This window comes from Podarcis vaucheri (assembly GCF_965113315.1).
Source record: "Podarcis vaucheri genome assembly, chromosome: 3".
Classification (NCBI taxonomy): domain Eukaryota; kingdom Metazoa; phylum Chordata; class Lepidosauria; order Squamata; family Lacertidae; genus Podarcis; species Podarcis vaucheri.
This window is the reverse complement of record NC_138761.1, coordinates 55,000,194-55,012,916: the sequence shown is the minus strand read 5'-3', so window position 1 is coordinate 55,012,916 and position 12,723 is coordinate 55,000,194. Positions and strand designations below refer to the sequence as shown.

Sequence of the window (12,723 nt, the reverse complement as noted above, 5' to 3'; positions counted from 1 at the left end):
ATACTCATGAAGCTGTATGGTAGTGTAAAAGAGATATGTGCAACCTGCGGCCCATTTGTGTCAAATAGTGTTTCTACCAGCATGAGTTTGACCAAACTGCGGGAGGCAGTGGAAGACAGAAGTGCCTGGCGTGCTCTGGTCCGTGGGGTCATGAAGAGTCGGACACGACTAAACAAATACTCATGAAGCTGTATGGTAGTGTAAAAGAGATATGTGCAACCTGCGGCCCATTTGTGTCAAATAGTGTTTCTACCAGCATGAGTTTGACCAAACTGCGGGAGGCAGTGGAAGACAGAAGTGCCTGGCGTGCTCTGGTCCGTGGGGTCATGAAGAGTCGGACACGACTAAACAACTAAACAACAAGCCTGGGGGCAAAAGATGCCCAACTTTGTCTAAAATATCCTGTGGCTGAAATTGAGAAAATTGTTGAGGAATTGTACTTGGGGTTGTTGTGTTGTGTGTGTGTTGCTATTAAAGGTCATATAGGCAGGAGGACAAGGACTCATTTTGGATAATAAAATAAAAGCTCTGTTTTATTTGCTCAGTGTGCTCTCCTCATACAAAGGCCTGCTTTGGATGTGGATACTTTGGGTTGATAAACTGTGATGTGAATAAGCTTTGTGCCCAACTGTATTGACCCTTCTTAGCACATCACAACAAGCCAGGGTGTCTGCAGTTCATCACAGCTTCCCATTACATCCAAAACACCAAATAGAACATGCCGGCATAAGGCTGTTGCATATCTCAGCTTGTTATCCAATGCCATCCATGAAATTTCTCATAATGGAGAGAACATAATCAAGTTGCTCCATATATTTGTCTTCATTCTCCTTTCAGTAAAATACCTGTATGTTAACTGGGTGTGACTGGAAGCACAAATATTTGACTGTCCCCACATATATAGATCAGGTGGTAGTATCAGCACAGATTTAATTTCTGTGTAGAAACTAATAACTTATGAAGGAGCTTCTGTTTTGGGGGGCAGGCTGGACAGGATACTAGACTGTTAAATTTCCCCCCAGTTTGGAATGTAGCCACTGCATTTATGTTGTGTATTAGCGAAACATCCACTATGCTGTGCTCTGCAGGAAAGTCCAAAGATAGAAGCACTCAAAATAATTGAACTAATACTGAAGCCCCGTTTTGTATTCAGCATGTGCATTAAGCTGTCCCTGAGTTGTAGGGAAATGTTTTGGGGACAGAATGTTTTGTTTGCTGCCATTACCAGAGCCAAGAAATACAGAAAACTCTCAGTTCTGAGCATCTGATAACTGCAGTATAGAAAGCAGAACCTCTTCCCCATCTGCTGAGTATAATTTGTTGGGGCTTTTACTGCTGTGTAATTGTATCCCAACAATTTTCACTTATTGCTGGAACACATGTTTTTCAGAATGCCCCGGTCTCTAATGTATTTGAAAGATAATAATAGGTTGTAATCCACTACGGTTCTGTCATTTCAGAATGGCCATTCTTTGCTTTGAGTGTTACTCTGTATCCTATTTCATTTTGGGCTTTGTTTCCCCATTTTTGATAATGTAGACCTGTAATCAAGTGTGTGTGTGTAGGATTTATGCAAAGAGCCATATCATATTATACCCATATTATATATATATGGACAGAGGTCCATATAGTTGTTATGTAACGCTCCTTAATGTGCAGGTTGAGTGTTAATGTATTTAATGGAACAGGGAAGTAGCTAATTTTCTATATACTGATTGAGAATTTCTCCATAAGACTGTGCACTTCTTTAAAATCCTCAGAGGAGCCCTTCTGGATCAGGCCAAAGGCCCATCTAGTCTGGCACCCTGTTCTCACCGTGGCCAACCAGATGCTAAAGGGAAGCCTACAAGCAGGACCTGAGTGCAATCTGAATTGAAACTTGCACAGTCTGCTATTCGAGGGTTTTATGCTGCTTATGGAGAAATGCAGCACCAAGCCTATGTTAAATCAATTCATTTGCAAGCTTACCCTTTCAACACCTCCTTCATTGCAGAGGCCCTGGCATGAATTTGAGCACAACTTCCAGATAATGTATAGAGTAGGGATGGGCCATAAGCCTCCCATCCCAGAAAAGATAAGCCCAGAAGGAAAGGACTTCCTTTCTCACTGCCTGGAAAGTGAGCCAAAGATGAGATGGACAGCTAGCCAGCTCCTCGACCATTCGTTTGTCAAGGTTGGTTAAACTTGTTTTCTTCTAATTTCCATCAAGAATGGGATCGGGATGTTGGAGAACTGAATCTTTCTTCAGGTTACAATTGCACTGGCCAGGAGCACAAGGCAGTTGCTGGATCTGATGCTCTGAAGCAGGGAGTCTGCTATATCCTTGTGTGTCCACACAGTTAAAACCCCTAAAATGGCCAGGGTCCTAGATCATGTGGAGAACCTATACACATGGTATTGCAGGTTTCGTGTTTCAGAATTTCAGCACCAGCACATGGACAGCAATTTGTATGTGGGCCCTCAAGGATGCCATCTAGAGAGCAGCGCCGTAAAACATTGCCATCTCCCTCACACGACTGTAATCACATGAGGGCTTGAAAACTACAGCAGAGTCTTTCCTTCTTCCTTTAAGCCCTACTTAGGCATTAAAGATTCGTGCGATATCTGCTGGCTTCACCCGTTCTGTCACATCTTGCTCAGCCCGCTACCCTCCTTCTGCTGGAGGACAAATACTGTCCTCATGTAGGGTCCCTGGCCAGTGCAAGTACAGAAGGTTTTCTACCTGAAGGCCTTTTCTGATGTGTGGAGGGGGGCGGGGAGCCAGGATGTCCCCACTTTCCTCTCCCACAATTCTACTGAGGGTTTATTGCGTTTTAAAGACTACAGATAGCCAACTGGAGAGGAGCAGGAAGAGACACGGAGTGCTTACTAGAACAACTTTAAGTTTTAAAAGAACACATTGTTATTAATGGATTTTCTTATCCGTCCTTGACCATGAGGTCCCAGAGTGAGTTGTGATGGTTTAAATATATAATACTGAAGTCAGTTAAAATGTATCTTGTTACATTCCCCCACGGGAGTGAGCATTCACACCAGTATATGTCTGGAAAAGCAACCCTATGCAAGTGTTCCAGTTCCTCCCACAATGGGGGAAAGTACTGGAAGAGGAGCAGTGTGTGCCCTTTCAGAGCTAGCTGCCCTTTCTCTTTCTACCACCTGGGTGTTAATGCCAGCCTAGTCTGTTATAGTGCATTTCTGGTGATCTTTTTATCCACTATGATTGAGTTCAATGAAACATTATTGCAAACATTTAATTAACATGCTTAATTCTTGGTAAAATACTATGATGATGATGATGATGATGATGATGATGATGAGCTGGGAAAGCCTGATACCATAGCAGACATCTTTGGTGTTGGCCACTCCATTCAGAAATGAAAATGGAATGTTTCCATGGAATCGTAGAATTCCTGGGTCGGCTCGAACCGCAATCTTCTGGTTAACATCCGATGTACTGACCCATTGTGTCACTGATAACCACCATTTTGCCTATTGATCTTCAGCAGGAGAGGTCTCATGATCAATGTGAATGATCATGTGAGTATCTGAAGAAGTGTGCATGCACACAAAAGTTCATACAAATAACAAACTTAGTTGGTCTCTAAGGTGCTACTGGAAGGATTTTTTTAATTTTGTTTCGACTACGGCAGACCAACACAGCTACCTACCTGTAAATGAATGAGCAGCGCTGTCTTTACAGAGTGCTGCAGAGCCCTCATTGAACCTGTGCAAAGTAGATTTTGATTATTTTTGTTTTCTCCCGGTCACTATAACCCATCCCAGGTGTGCACAGATGAAGAATGAAGTTATGCACAATGCGTGGCCTCCTGTTCTCTGGTGAAGTATCTCTTAATCACTACTGTATGTAATATTTACATAAAGACTATGCTGAGACCCAGGATACAGTTCAAAAGTTTCCATGACTGAAGACTGCACAGGTGACCAGCGTCACTTCTACTGCTGCTCTCATTCATTTTCCTTTGGTGGGCGTTGCTCCCGGGACGATGCCCACGAGTTCAAAGAAGCTGCATGTTTCCGTGAAAGTGCCATTACTACTGTATAATGGACCATGACCTTATTTTTGTTCCTTCGCCTCCATTTCTCATATGACTGAGAACTGTAAAGTTAATATGTAGTATTTTTGAACTTTCTAGGTTCGAAAAAAAGCAAAGGTTAGTGTTATATCAGGTATTCTGGACCTTGTTTTTACTCTCCTGTTTGTTGAGTGCACTGACTGTGAACTTCTACCTTTTTTGTTGTTTTTTTATTGGCCAGCTTGATTTGTTATGCAAAGGCTGTTTGATGAAATCTAAAGGCCTTTCCTCAATAAATTGTTTATTTTAGGAAGTCTTTTTCTTTATTTCATTGTTCGAAGCTGTTATCCGTTAAACCTGTCAGCGCATTCAAGGGCTGTAATTTTACAGTACTTCTGCAACATTTTAATAGTCTAGTTTAGCTCATTGATCTAAACCATAGTGTACATCACCAAAACCGATGCAATTTATGTCTACTGATAAGGTACGTAGCAGCTTCAGGATTTGTTCACAATTGTGACTTGACCTGCTCTTTAGTCCTCTGCTCAGTCTGAAGTTTGAACACCAGTGCGCAGAAGTAACTGGCGCTTACTTATTGATCCTAAAACACATTTCATGTGCAGGTATAATTCTGGTGGCATTTTAAGACCTGTAACCTTTAATAGCCAAGTTCTTTTGATAATTCTACAACATTCAGCTTTCAGGTCTTTTGTTATTCATCACAGAAGTGAATCTTGAAAGGCTGCTTTTGTGATTTTCTTGTGTGTGCTCCCTCTCCCTCTCTGATGTGTCTCCCTCTCTGTTGCTAGTTACTAAGCATTTGTGCTGTATTTGCCTTTATAACTTCTGCTTTGTTTCAGAAAAGATCCTTTTTAGGTATAAAAAAGCAAAACTGCTGGGGATGACATGACAAGACCAAATCTAATCCCTTGGTGGTGGTGTTCATCATGTGCAAATAGCAAGAATAGACTGTACAGTAATACCTTGGTTTGCAAATGCCTTGAGAGTCAAATGTTTTGGCTCCCGAACGCCGCAAACCCAGAAGTGAGTGTTCCGGTTTGCAAACAGTCTTTGGAACCGGGATGTCTGATGTGGCTTCCCTGGCTTCTGATTGGCTGCAGGAGCTTCCTCTAGCCAATCGGAAGCCATGCCTTGGTTTCCGAACATTTTGGAAGTCGAACAGACTTCTGGAAAGGATTCTGTTCAACCTCTGAGGTACCACTGTAATCATAATATAATGAAGTCATCAGATGAGCAGGCGATCATACGATTGTGTTCATTGTGTGGGTCACAAACTGGGCTGTATGAATCAGCCCAAGTGTTTGAGGTGGATGCTTGGCAGTGGCATCTTAAAAACCTGTAAACGGTGAACAGCACAGTAGAATATATTCTTTGTTCTTAAAAGCAAAGACAACTGAATGCTTCTATTATATTGTTTCAAGCTGAACTTGGGGGGGGGGGCTAAAAGCAATCCAGGTGTTAGACCTCTTCTGTCTTATCAGATAGAAGTTATTGGGTAATGTAGATTCATAAAAATTACAAACTAAACATTCATTATTTTAACATCTTTATTTTTGTATAAACATAATATTTAATATTATTTGTGTTAAGGCAATTTTAAAACATACAGTTGTTCATGGGGCGTGAACACTGATACTTAACAAGACAATACGAAATTGCTTTAATACACCAAACCAGAGTCAAATTTTGTTATTTTGGCAAGCACCCTTTCAATCTCAGGTGATATTTTTCTCATTACCTGCCCACTTGTGGAGAGCTGGGATTCAGTGTTAAATGTACATGTTCAAATTTTAGGTTTTCAGAATGTCAAAATAAGCCTAACAGATCATCACAAAACCTCGACTGTTTATGCCTCCAACTCTCACTGCAGTCAGAAGAATTTGAGGAAGTGCAAGGAATGAATCAGGTATGAAAGTAATTTCTTTTATAATGATAACCCTCTTTTAAAAGGTTATACTGAACTAAAATAGCCATACTGAGTTAAATCATGAGGCCAGGTTAGTTATTTATATGGGGCCATTGGTACATATGGCTTTCTAGTCAAATTAGCAAAAATAGAGAGCTGCTACTGTTTAATGGAGTACTAATACTTCATTGTCTGCCATCCACTTCCAGTTTCTCACCCTCTAAGATTTTAGGCTCTGTGTGTGAGTGGGAAAGATTAGATGTTTCAAGGGTTCTTGGAAATGGTAAAGGTAAAGGACCCCTGGACTGTTAAGTCCGGGTGCGGCACTCATCTCGCTTTTCAGGCCGAGGGAGCCAGCATCATGTGGGTCAGCTTTCCAGGTCATGTGGCCAGCATGACTAAACCACTTCTGGCACAACAAAACACCATGATGGAAATCAGAGTGCACGGAAACACTATTTTACCTTCCCGCCACAGCGGTACCTACAGTCTTCATCTACTGGCACTGGCGTGCTTTTGAACTTCTAGAGCTCCAGTTGTTCTGTCCCAGCTTCTTGGAAATGAGCCAAAGGCAAGTGTAGTTCCCAAACATCAGAGGGTCCAGCTGGCTGAGTTCCAAACTGCTTTTTAAACTACAGTTTAAAATGAATATTTTAGAGGCTTGGCACAGGCCTTGCTGATAGGGAAACTGGCTCAGTTGAACAACCCAGACTGAACAACACACCTCTGCTACTATTCACAGGTGAGGTATGTGCCTTTTCTAAGCATATTCTTACTTCTGTCAGAAAGTTGAGATTCATAATGCAGTCCTAATGCTTTTGAGCTGTTGGTAATTATGAACAACCTATGCATGATACTATGATTAAAAACTTTTTGCTGACTCAGTTGTGTCTGAGGATCACTGCTTGTGTGTTTTGGAAGCAGATCAGTCATCCTAGAAATACGCTCATCAGAGGAAACTCAGTGTAGGTAAGGGTCACTTAACGCCATGTTTGTTGTGTAATTCCTCTGCATTTAATTACCTAGTGACTGTGTAAACAGACTCCTCTTGTTTCCTTGTTGGTATTTATGGACTGGGTTATTGCATTGGCCCTCTGTTGTGGCCACAGCTTGTTCCATTAAGTGGCAGTGAGGAGGCGTTTGCTCCATGCTGTAATAGTCATAGAGGTGTGAGAGGGGGGATTCTAATTAGCATACATCAACATAGTTTTAAAAGTGGTGAATTTTAACATTCTGAAAAAATAATCCAAAAGTCAGGAGCAGCTGAGGCAGAAACTGCATTTCTCCCCCCAGAATGTAACACATAAAGAAACATACACCTTGGAGAATGGAATTGTATAAGGGAGCTTGCCAACATTCTATTTCCCCCCTTGGTTCTGGGGCTTTTTAAGATAACAAAGACCACACATAGTCTGTATCCCAGTCAGCGACTGATTCACGAGCTAGCTTTTTTATCGCCTTCTGAGTTGCTTAACGAAGTATTCAGCCGAATGCGAGTAGTAGAACTTTTTATGTTTCTCTTCAGGCTACAGGGTAAGAACATAAAATTCTTCCCTATAACAAATGTTTTCATAGGACCAGATCCTTCACTCTGACATGTTTGCATGCAGACTGTAGGCTTGAATCTTAAATAGTTACGTGAGTCACTGGTGCCAAGGAGTTTGTGTGGACAAATGTGCAGGTTTGGTCTCATTGCTGTTTGTTTTTTGTGTAAAGATGGGGTAGGTTAAGAACCACTGGACTTCCTTGAACTTGACAGAGGGCAAGCAAAAAACACTAGGGCAGCAGCAGCAGCATTTCAATTCTGAACAGCTGCTCAGCTCATGGAGCTCTGTAGTAAAGAGTAAAAGCAACAACATCACTAGTCAAAATATGTTCACCCCCCCCCTGCAGAATGTGACTAAATATATGACTGGCAAATGGTATTTTGTTATATCACTGTTGTACACCCCCTTTTTCAATGAAGACTTAAAGGTTTTGCTTTATAGAGTGTATATCGTTGCAAAAAACTTTTTTTTTATTTTCTCTCCCTTCTTTTGTCAAATTATGACAAAAGCACAATGGGGGAAAAGCCAAATATTTGCTTCTGGTGGTTATTGATATCTAGGGCCAAGTATACACTTACGTAACTTTCTCACCTTCAACAGACCACTGTCACTTATCCACCACCAGTTCAGGCCTCAGATATTGTTGAAATGATTTATAGTAGACATCCAAATATCTCCTGCATTTTCTCCTACACATAACCAAACCCAAAGAGACAAAGGAAAAAGCAGGGTATAAAATAGTACACTTGTAGGGTCATTTAGCCCAAGACGTGGCCCCCATCCAATTTGAAACCATACCTGGACCCTGCTTTGCTTAGTGCTACTAGCAGTTTTATTATTTATTGGTTTTATTGGTAAGGTCAGATATGCTTACCCCATGATCTAGCCCAGATTAAGTACGTTTGAGGACAAGTGATTTCTCAAACATGCTTAAAGGGCTGAATTCTGGATACAGTGGTACCTCAGGTTACAGACACTTCAGGTTACAGACTCTGCTAACCCAGAAATAGTACCTCAGGTTAAGAACGTTGCTTCAGGATGAGAACAGAAATCGTGCTCTGGTGGCAGCGGGAGGCCCCATTAGCTAAAGTGGTACCTCAGGTTAAGAACAGAACCCCGGAACGAATTAAGTTCTTAACCCAAGGTACCACTGTAGATCCTTTACTTAGAGCAAAACAAAAACAAAAAACTGAAAACTGAAAACAAAACCCTAGTACTTGTAACAAGGAGAGTAGATTGTAAAGATTCCTGTCCTATGATACACAGTTAAAAATTACCACCTTTTAACTCCAAATGAGTCTTCTTATACTCATTAAAAGGCAGGTGCAGCGTCTTTTCATATGGTGCCTATGATACCTGCACTTCCAACCCTCACCTTCCCACACAATTTCTAAAGGCACTGGCAATGTTACTGTACAACGCACCAATCTTTGCAGACTTACACACAATGAATGTAAACACACTCAGCATTTACTGAACAGCAATCTTTCTAACAGCTTGCATCACCCATTTCTTCAACCCTTGTCCATTTTGCTGATGACATGGTACATTTATATATTGACTGCATAGCTACTGTGGCGACAGCCAAACTACACTAAGACATCACCCACAAAATCTTGAGGTTCCTCTTTGATGGAACAGATCCTTCTACAAGCGATGTCAGCCAGTTTCATTCATTCTAGCACAGGTTGCCTTCTCTGCGCCTGCATGAATTTTACAGTGAAATTTGGGGCAAAAGTTGGTGAAGGGAAATTTGTCACTTCCAAACAGGAACTACTATGCTTGAACAGGGCTTTCCTGATCTAGAAAAGGAAGGCAAGCTTGAAAGGTCCAAGCATCTTGGCAGCTGCCAGCTGATGAAGTGCTGAGCCCCACTGCCAAAAGCATCAACATCCACCTCTGCACCAGAGAAGCAGTCCATGTAACACATTTTTTTTAAAAGGCCCAAGATATTACAGGCCACTTAATGTAACGCCTGTTCCAGGGCAATTTTATCTGCAGAACAACAATTCTTGCTAAACATAACCCTTCAGAAGACAAGTCCTTTCTCACTATCCCTTAATCTGAGTGTCAACAAGGTGTGTGGACTTTTCAAAATGTTCTGATGAAGTCCCTCAACAAAAGCTCTGAACCAGCTTAGAAATAATGGCAAAGGAGCAGGTAAGATCTCATGAATCGGTAACTGGTTAAGTGTCAGGAAGCAGAGCCTCAGACTAATCGTACAGCTCTCATAGTGGAGGGATGTAAACAGGGTCCCTGGTAATATCTGTATTGGAGTGGGTGGGTTTTTTTTACTTTTTCATAGGGATGAGCAGTGACATGTCAGAGTTTATGGTATGACCTAATTATTCAGAGTGGTTAAAAACAAAAAGGAACTACAGAGAGTTCTGAAAGAGGTGAATGAGCAATAGAATTAACTGTAAAAAGTTACTGTCCCCAATGCTAACTTTCCATGTACAGTGCTGGGGTCAAATTTGACAGTAACTGGGGTTTTACGGGCAAAGTGGATAGCCCAATAAAAGACAGCCCTGTACCCAACTGCTGTGAAAAGGGCATATATATAGGGCTGAGAATAAAACTTCCTTTATAGAAAAATATATTGCCAAACTTGGAATGCTGTGCACATTTCTGGTCACTGCAACTTAAAAAGTACACTGTAGAGCTGTAAAACACACAAAAAGGGCAACCGAAATTATCAGGGGGCTGAAGTAAGGTCAACATTGGAGGTTATTTAGGGAAAAATCAAGAGGGAGGAGACACAAAATTATGGTGTAGAAAAAGTACGCCTGGTGTGGAAATGTATGTCTTCCTCTCATGATACTAGACTTCAGGGTCATCCAATGAAACTGGAGGGTAAGAAATTAAAGACAGACGAAAGGGAGAATGTCACACAGCGCATCATTAAACAATGAAACTTGCTGCCTTAATGTGTGATGGCTAACTTCAGACAGTTTTTAAAAGGGATTGAACAAATTCACGGGTGATAAGGCTTACTTTCTGGAGAAAATAAATTTCACTTTCTTATAAAACGACTAAAACGGATTGACAGTGTTAATCCGCTAAAGAAGAAGGAAGAAGGAAGAAGAAACTGATCATCAGTTCCTTCAGGTGCTTGCTACACTGTCATTGCATATTTTATTTTCCTTAATTTGAATAGGGGAAAATTTGAAAATAATGTGCAGAATATGAACCAATATCCCCTGCAAGTTGGAGGAATAAGGGGCAAAGAGAATGAATTCATGGCCATCTCACTGCATTCGGCTTCCGTAGATTTGAAGGCGAATGGCGCACTGCAGTCCACAGGAGGTGTGCAGGTTCCCTTTGGGTATGAAGCAGTCTCTGGAGCTTTCACTTTCATTTTTCCTTGTGGCCGTGGTTGCCGTAAGTCGAGCCTTTGTTTATTTCCGTAACTCCTATCATCCATCGACTACCAACAGTAGCTGAAATAAGAAGAAGAATGGGATAGTTTCATTAATCACCAGTCAAGAGAGAAGTGCAGCCCACCACAAGTCTGCCGTCAGGCATTCAGAAGAGCCGAGTGTGTTATCTTTTAAACAGCTAAACACCTCAGAAGGTTATGTGAAGAAGAATGAGCACCACTGACAATTTGGGATGTTGTGAGAAAAACCAAACATTTTAATCTGAAGTACAACTGGCCAACTGCTAATAGACCAAATCTGATGAGAGCAGAAGTGCAACTCTGCCAGCAGTCAACAAGTTGGTGGATGAACAGGAATGTCTCGGCCTAGCACTAGTTCACAATAATTCATGCAGATGCCATCTGCTAAGCACACAAGTTAACTGTTTTAAGTTCTAAGTGTTAACATTTTATTATTGTAACTTGCAGGAATAGTGCCAACTGAATTTCAGTCTGCATGCAGGTATCTTAGTACAAATAATGGTATTTCTATAAGGCATTTTTTTAAGAGAGAAAAGTATAGTTCCCCCCTTCAGTGAACTCATAAAATGGAACCCAGATAGGCCAGCATGATGAGCCAGTAAACAACTGTCAAAAACTTTTTGACACCACAATTTTATCGTTCAGCTGTTTATTTTATCGTTCAGCTGTAAAATCCTTAAGCAGTTATGTGCATATACCAGTAAGCCTACATTCAGTCACAACTTTTTCTCAAAAAGTCATCATAGGCTAAGAAATAGAACTCTTTGACTGGAATCTGCCAGTCAAATCATTACATGATTGTCCAGCAACTCTGATCGTACGGACTTCATGACATGTCACCATAACTAGCTTTCTAGAGCAAAGGACTAGCCACCAAAGGTATCCAACTATGAAAACTGGAGACAATAACATACAGATCCAGTCTGTACTTTTAGAAAATCACATCTACCTCATATAGTTTTCCAAGGACCTAAATAGATAGATGATCAAGTTAAGTTACACCTGTGAGCATAAGAACTGCAAGCAGAAAATACATTTGACTTGTATAAATAATTCCACAAGTGGCATGCAAGCCTTAAGACAACCTGTGTGCCAGACAGGTTCACATACAATGCTGCAGTTTTCTTCATCTGTGGCTTTTACATGCTAAGGTGGCTGTTGGTGTTCCATATTAATAAAAGGCCACGAGATCCTGGCAATTAAGCCATATCCTCCCAAACTGAAACTTCTGCTGCTCAGGGCTATAGCAGGGGCTCTGAAGAATCCTACTTTGACAAGTCAGTTTGTGACACGTAAGGAATCCAGTTAAGTAGTCCTTGTGCGGTGATTTTTGCAAACTTGCATCCATGGCTACAAAAGTTGAAGAGTTAAGAAAACGAGCACAATCAAGGCAAAGCCAAGCACTTTGGTTTATGTGGAAGAGATTCTACTATATGCCTTTCTCCCACTGAAACCAAAGGGAACTTTGCATCACTATTTTCAACTGCATCATGCATCTCAATCTCTAAAACAACATCCTTAAGAAGACATGTCATAATCAAATATTAAAACCCAGCAAGGAGAAGAACGTAACAGTGAGCATTAGGTCGATGGCATATCTAGTCTAGCATCCTGTTCTCACAGTGGCCAACGTGATGCCAATGGCAGCCCCACTGGCAGGCTGTGAGTGAAACAGCACACGTCTGTGGTTTCAAGCAACTGGTGTTCACAAGCATACCACCTCCAACCGTGGAGCCATGGAGAGCATTATGCTCCATGAATCACTCTAATTCAAAAAGATACTTCCCTAAATCAGAATACTCCTGTTACAGTCAG

The 12,723-nt window shown here is 41.3% G+C and overlaps 2 protein-coding genes across 18 annotated transcripts in view; one reads left to right on the top strand and one right to left on the bottom strand.

Moving 5' to 3' along the window:
• Nucleotides 1-4,347, top strand: part of MAP3K4 (mitogen-activated protein kinase kinase kinase 4) — a 77,416-nt gene extending 73,069 nt beyond the window's left edge. For all 5 annotated transcript variants that reach the window (XM_082215178.1, XM_082215175.1, XM_082215174.1 and 2 more), the window contains 2 exons: nt 1,994-2,173; nt 3,784-4,347. In XM_082215178.1, coding sequence (XP_082071304.1) covers nt 1,994-2,173; nt 3,784-3,804 — 201 coding nt within the window. In that variant the 3' untranslated portion in view covers nt 3,805-4,347. The remainder of the gene's footprint in view (nt 1-1,993; nt 2,174-3,783) is intronic.
• Nucleotides 4,348-5,588: 1,241 nt separating this feature from the next.
• Nucleotides 5,589-12,723, bottom strand: part of AGPAT4 (1-acylglycerol-3-phosphate O-acyltransferase 4) — a 66,444-nt gene continuing 59,309 nt past the window's right edge. For 9 of the 13 annotated variants that reach the window (XR_014217494.1, XM_082215311.1, XM_082215312.1 and 6 more), the window contains one exon: nt 5,589-10,948. Coding sequence is in view for 8 of the 13 variants with exons in the window: in XM_082215311.1 (XP_082071437.1) it covers nt 10,863-10,948 (86 nt within the window). In the remaining 5 variants the exon portion in view is untranslated. The remainder of the gene's footprint in view (nt 10,949-12,723) is intronic. The other 4 variants (XR_014217497.1, XR_014217495.1, XR_014217496.1 and 1 more) reach the window with 4 other exon arrangements.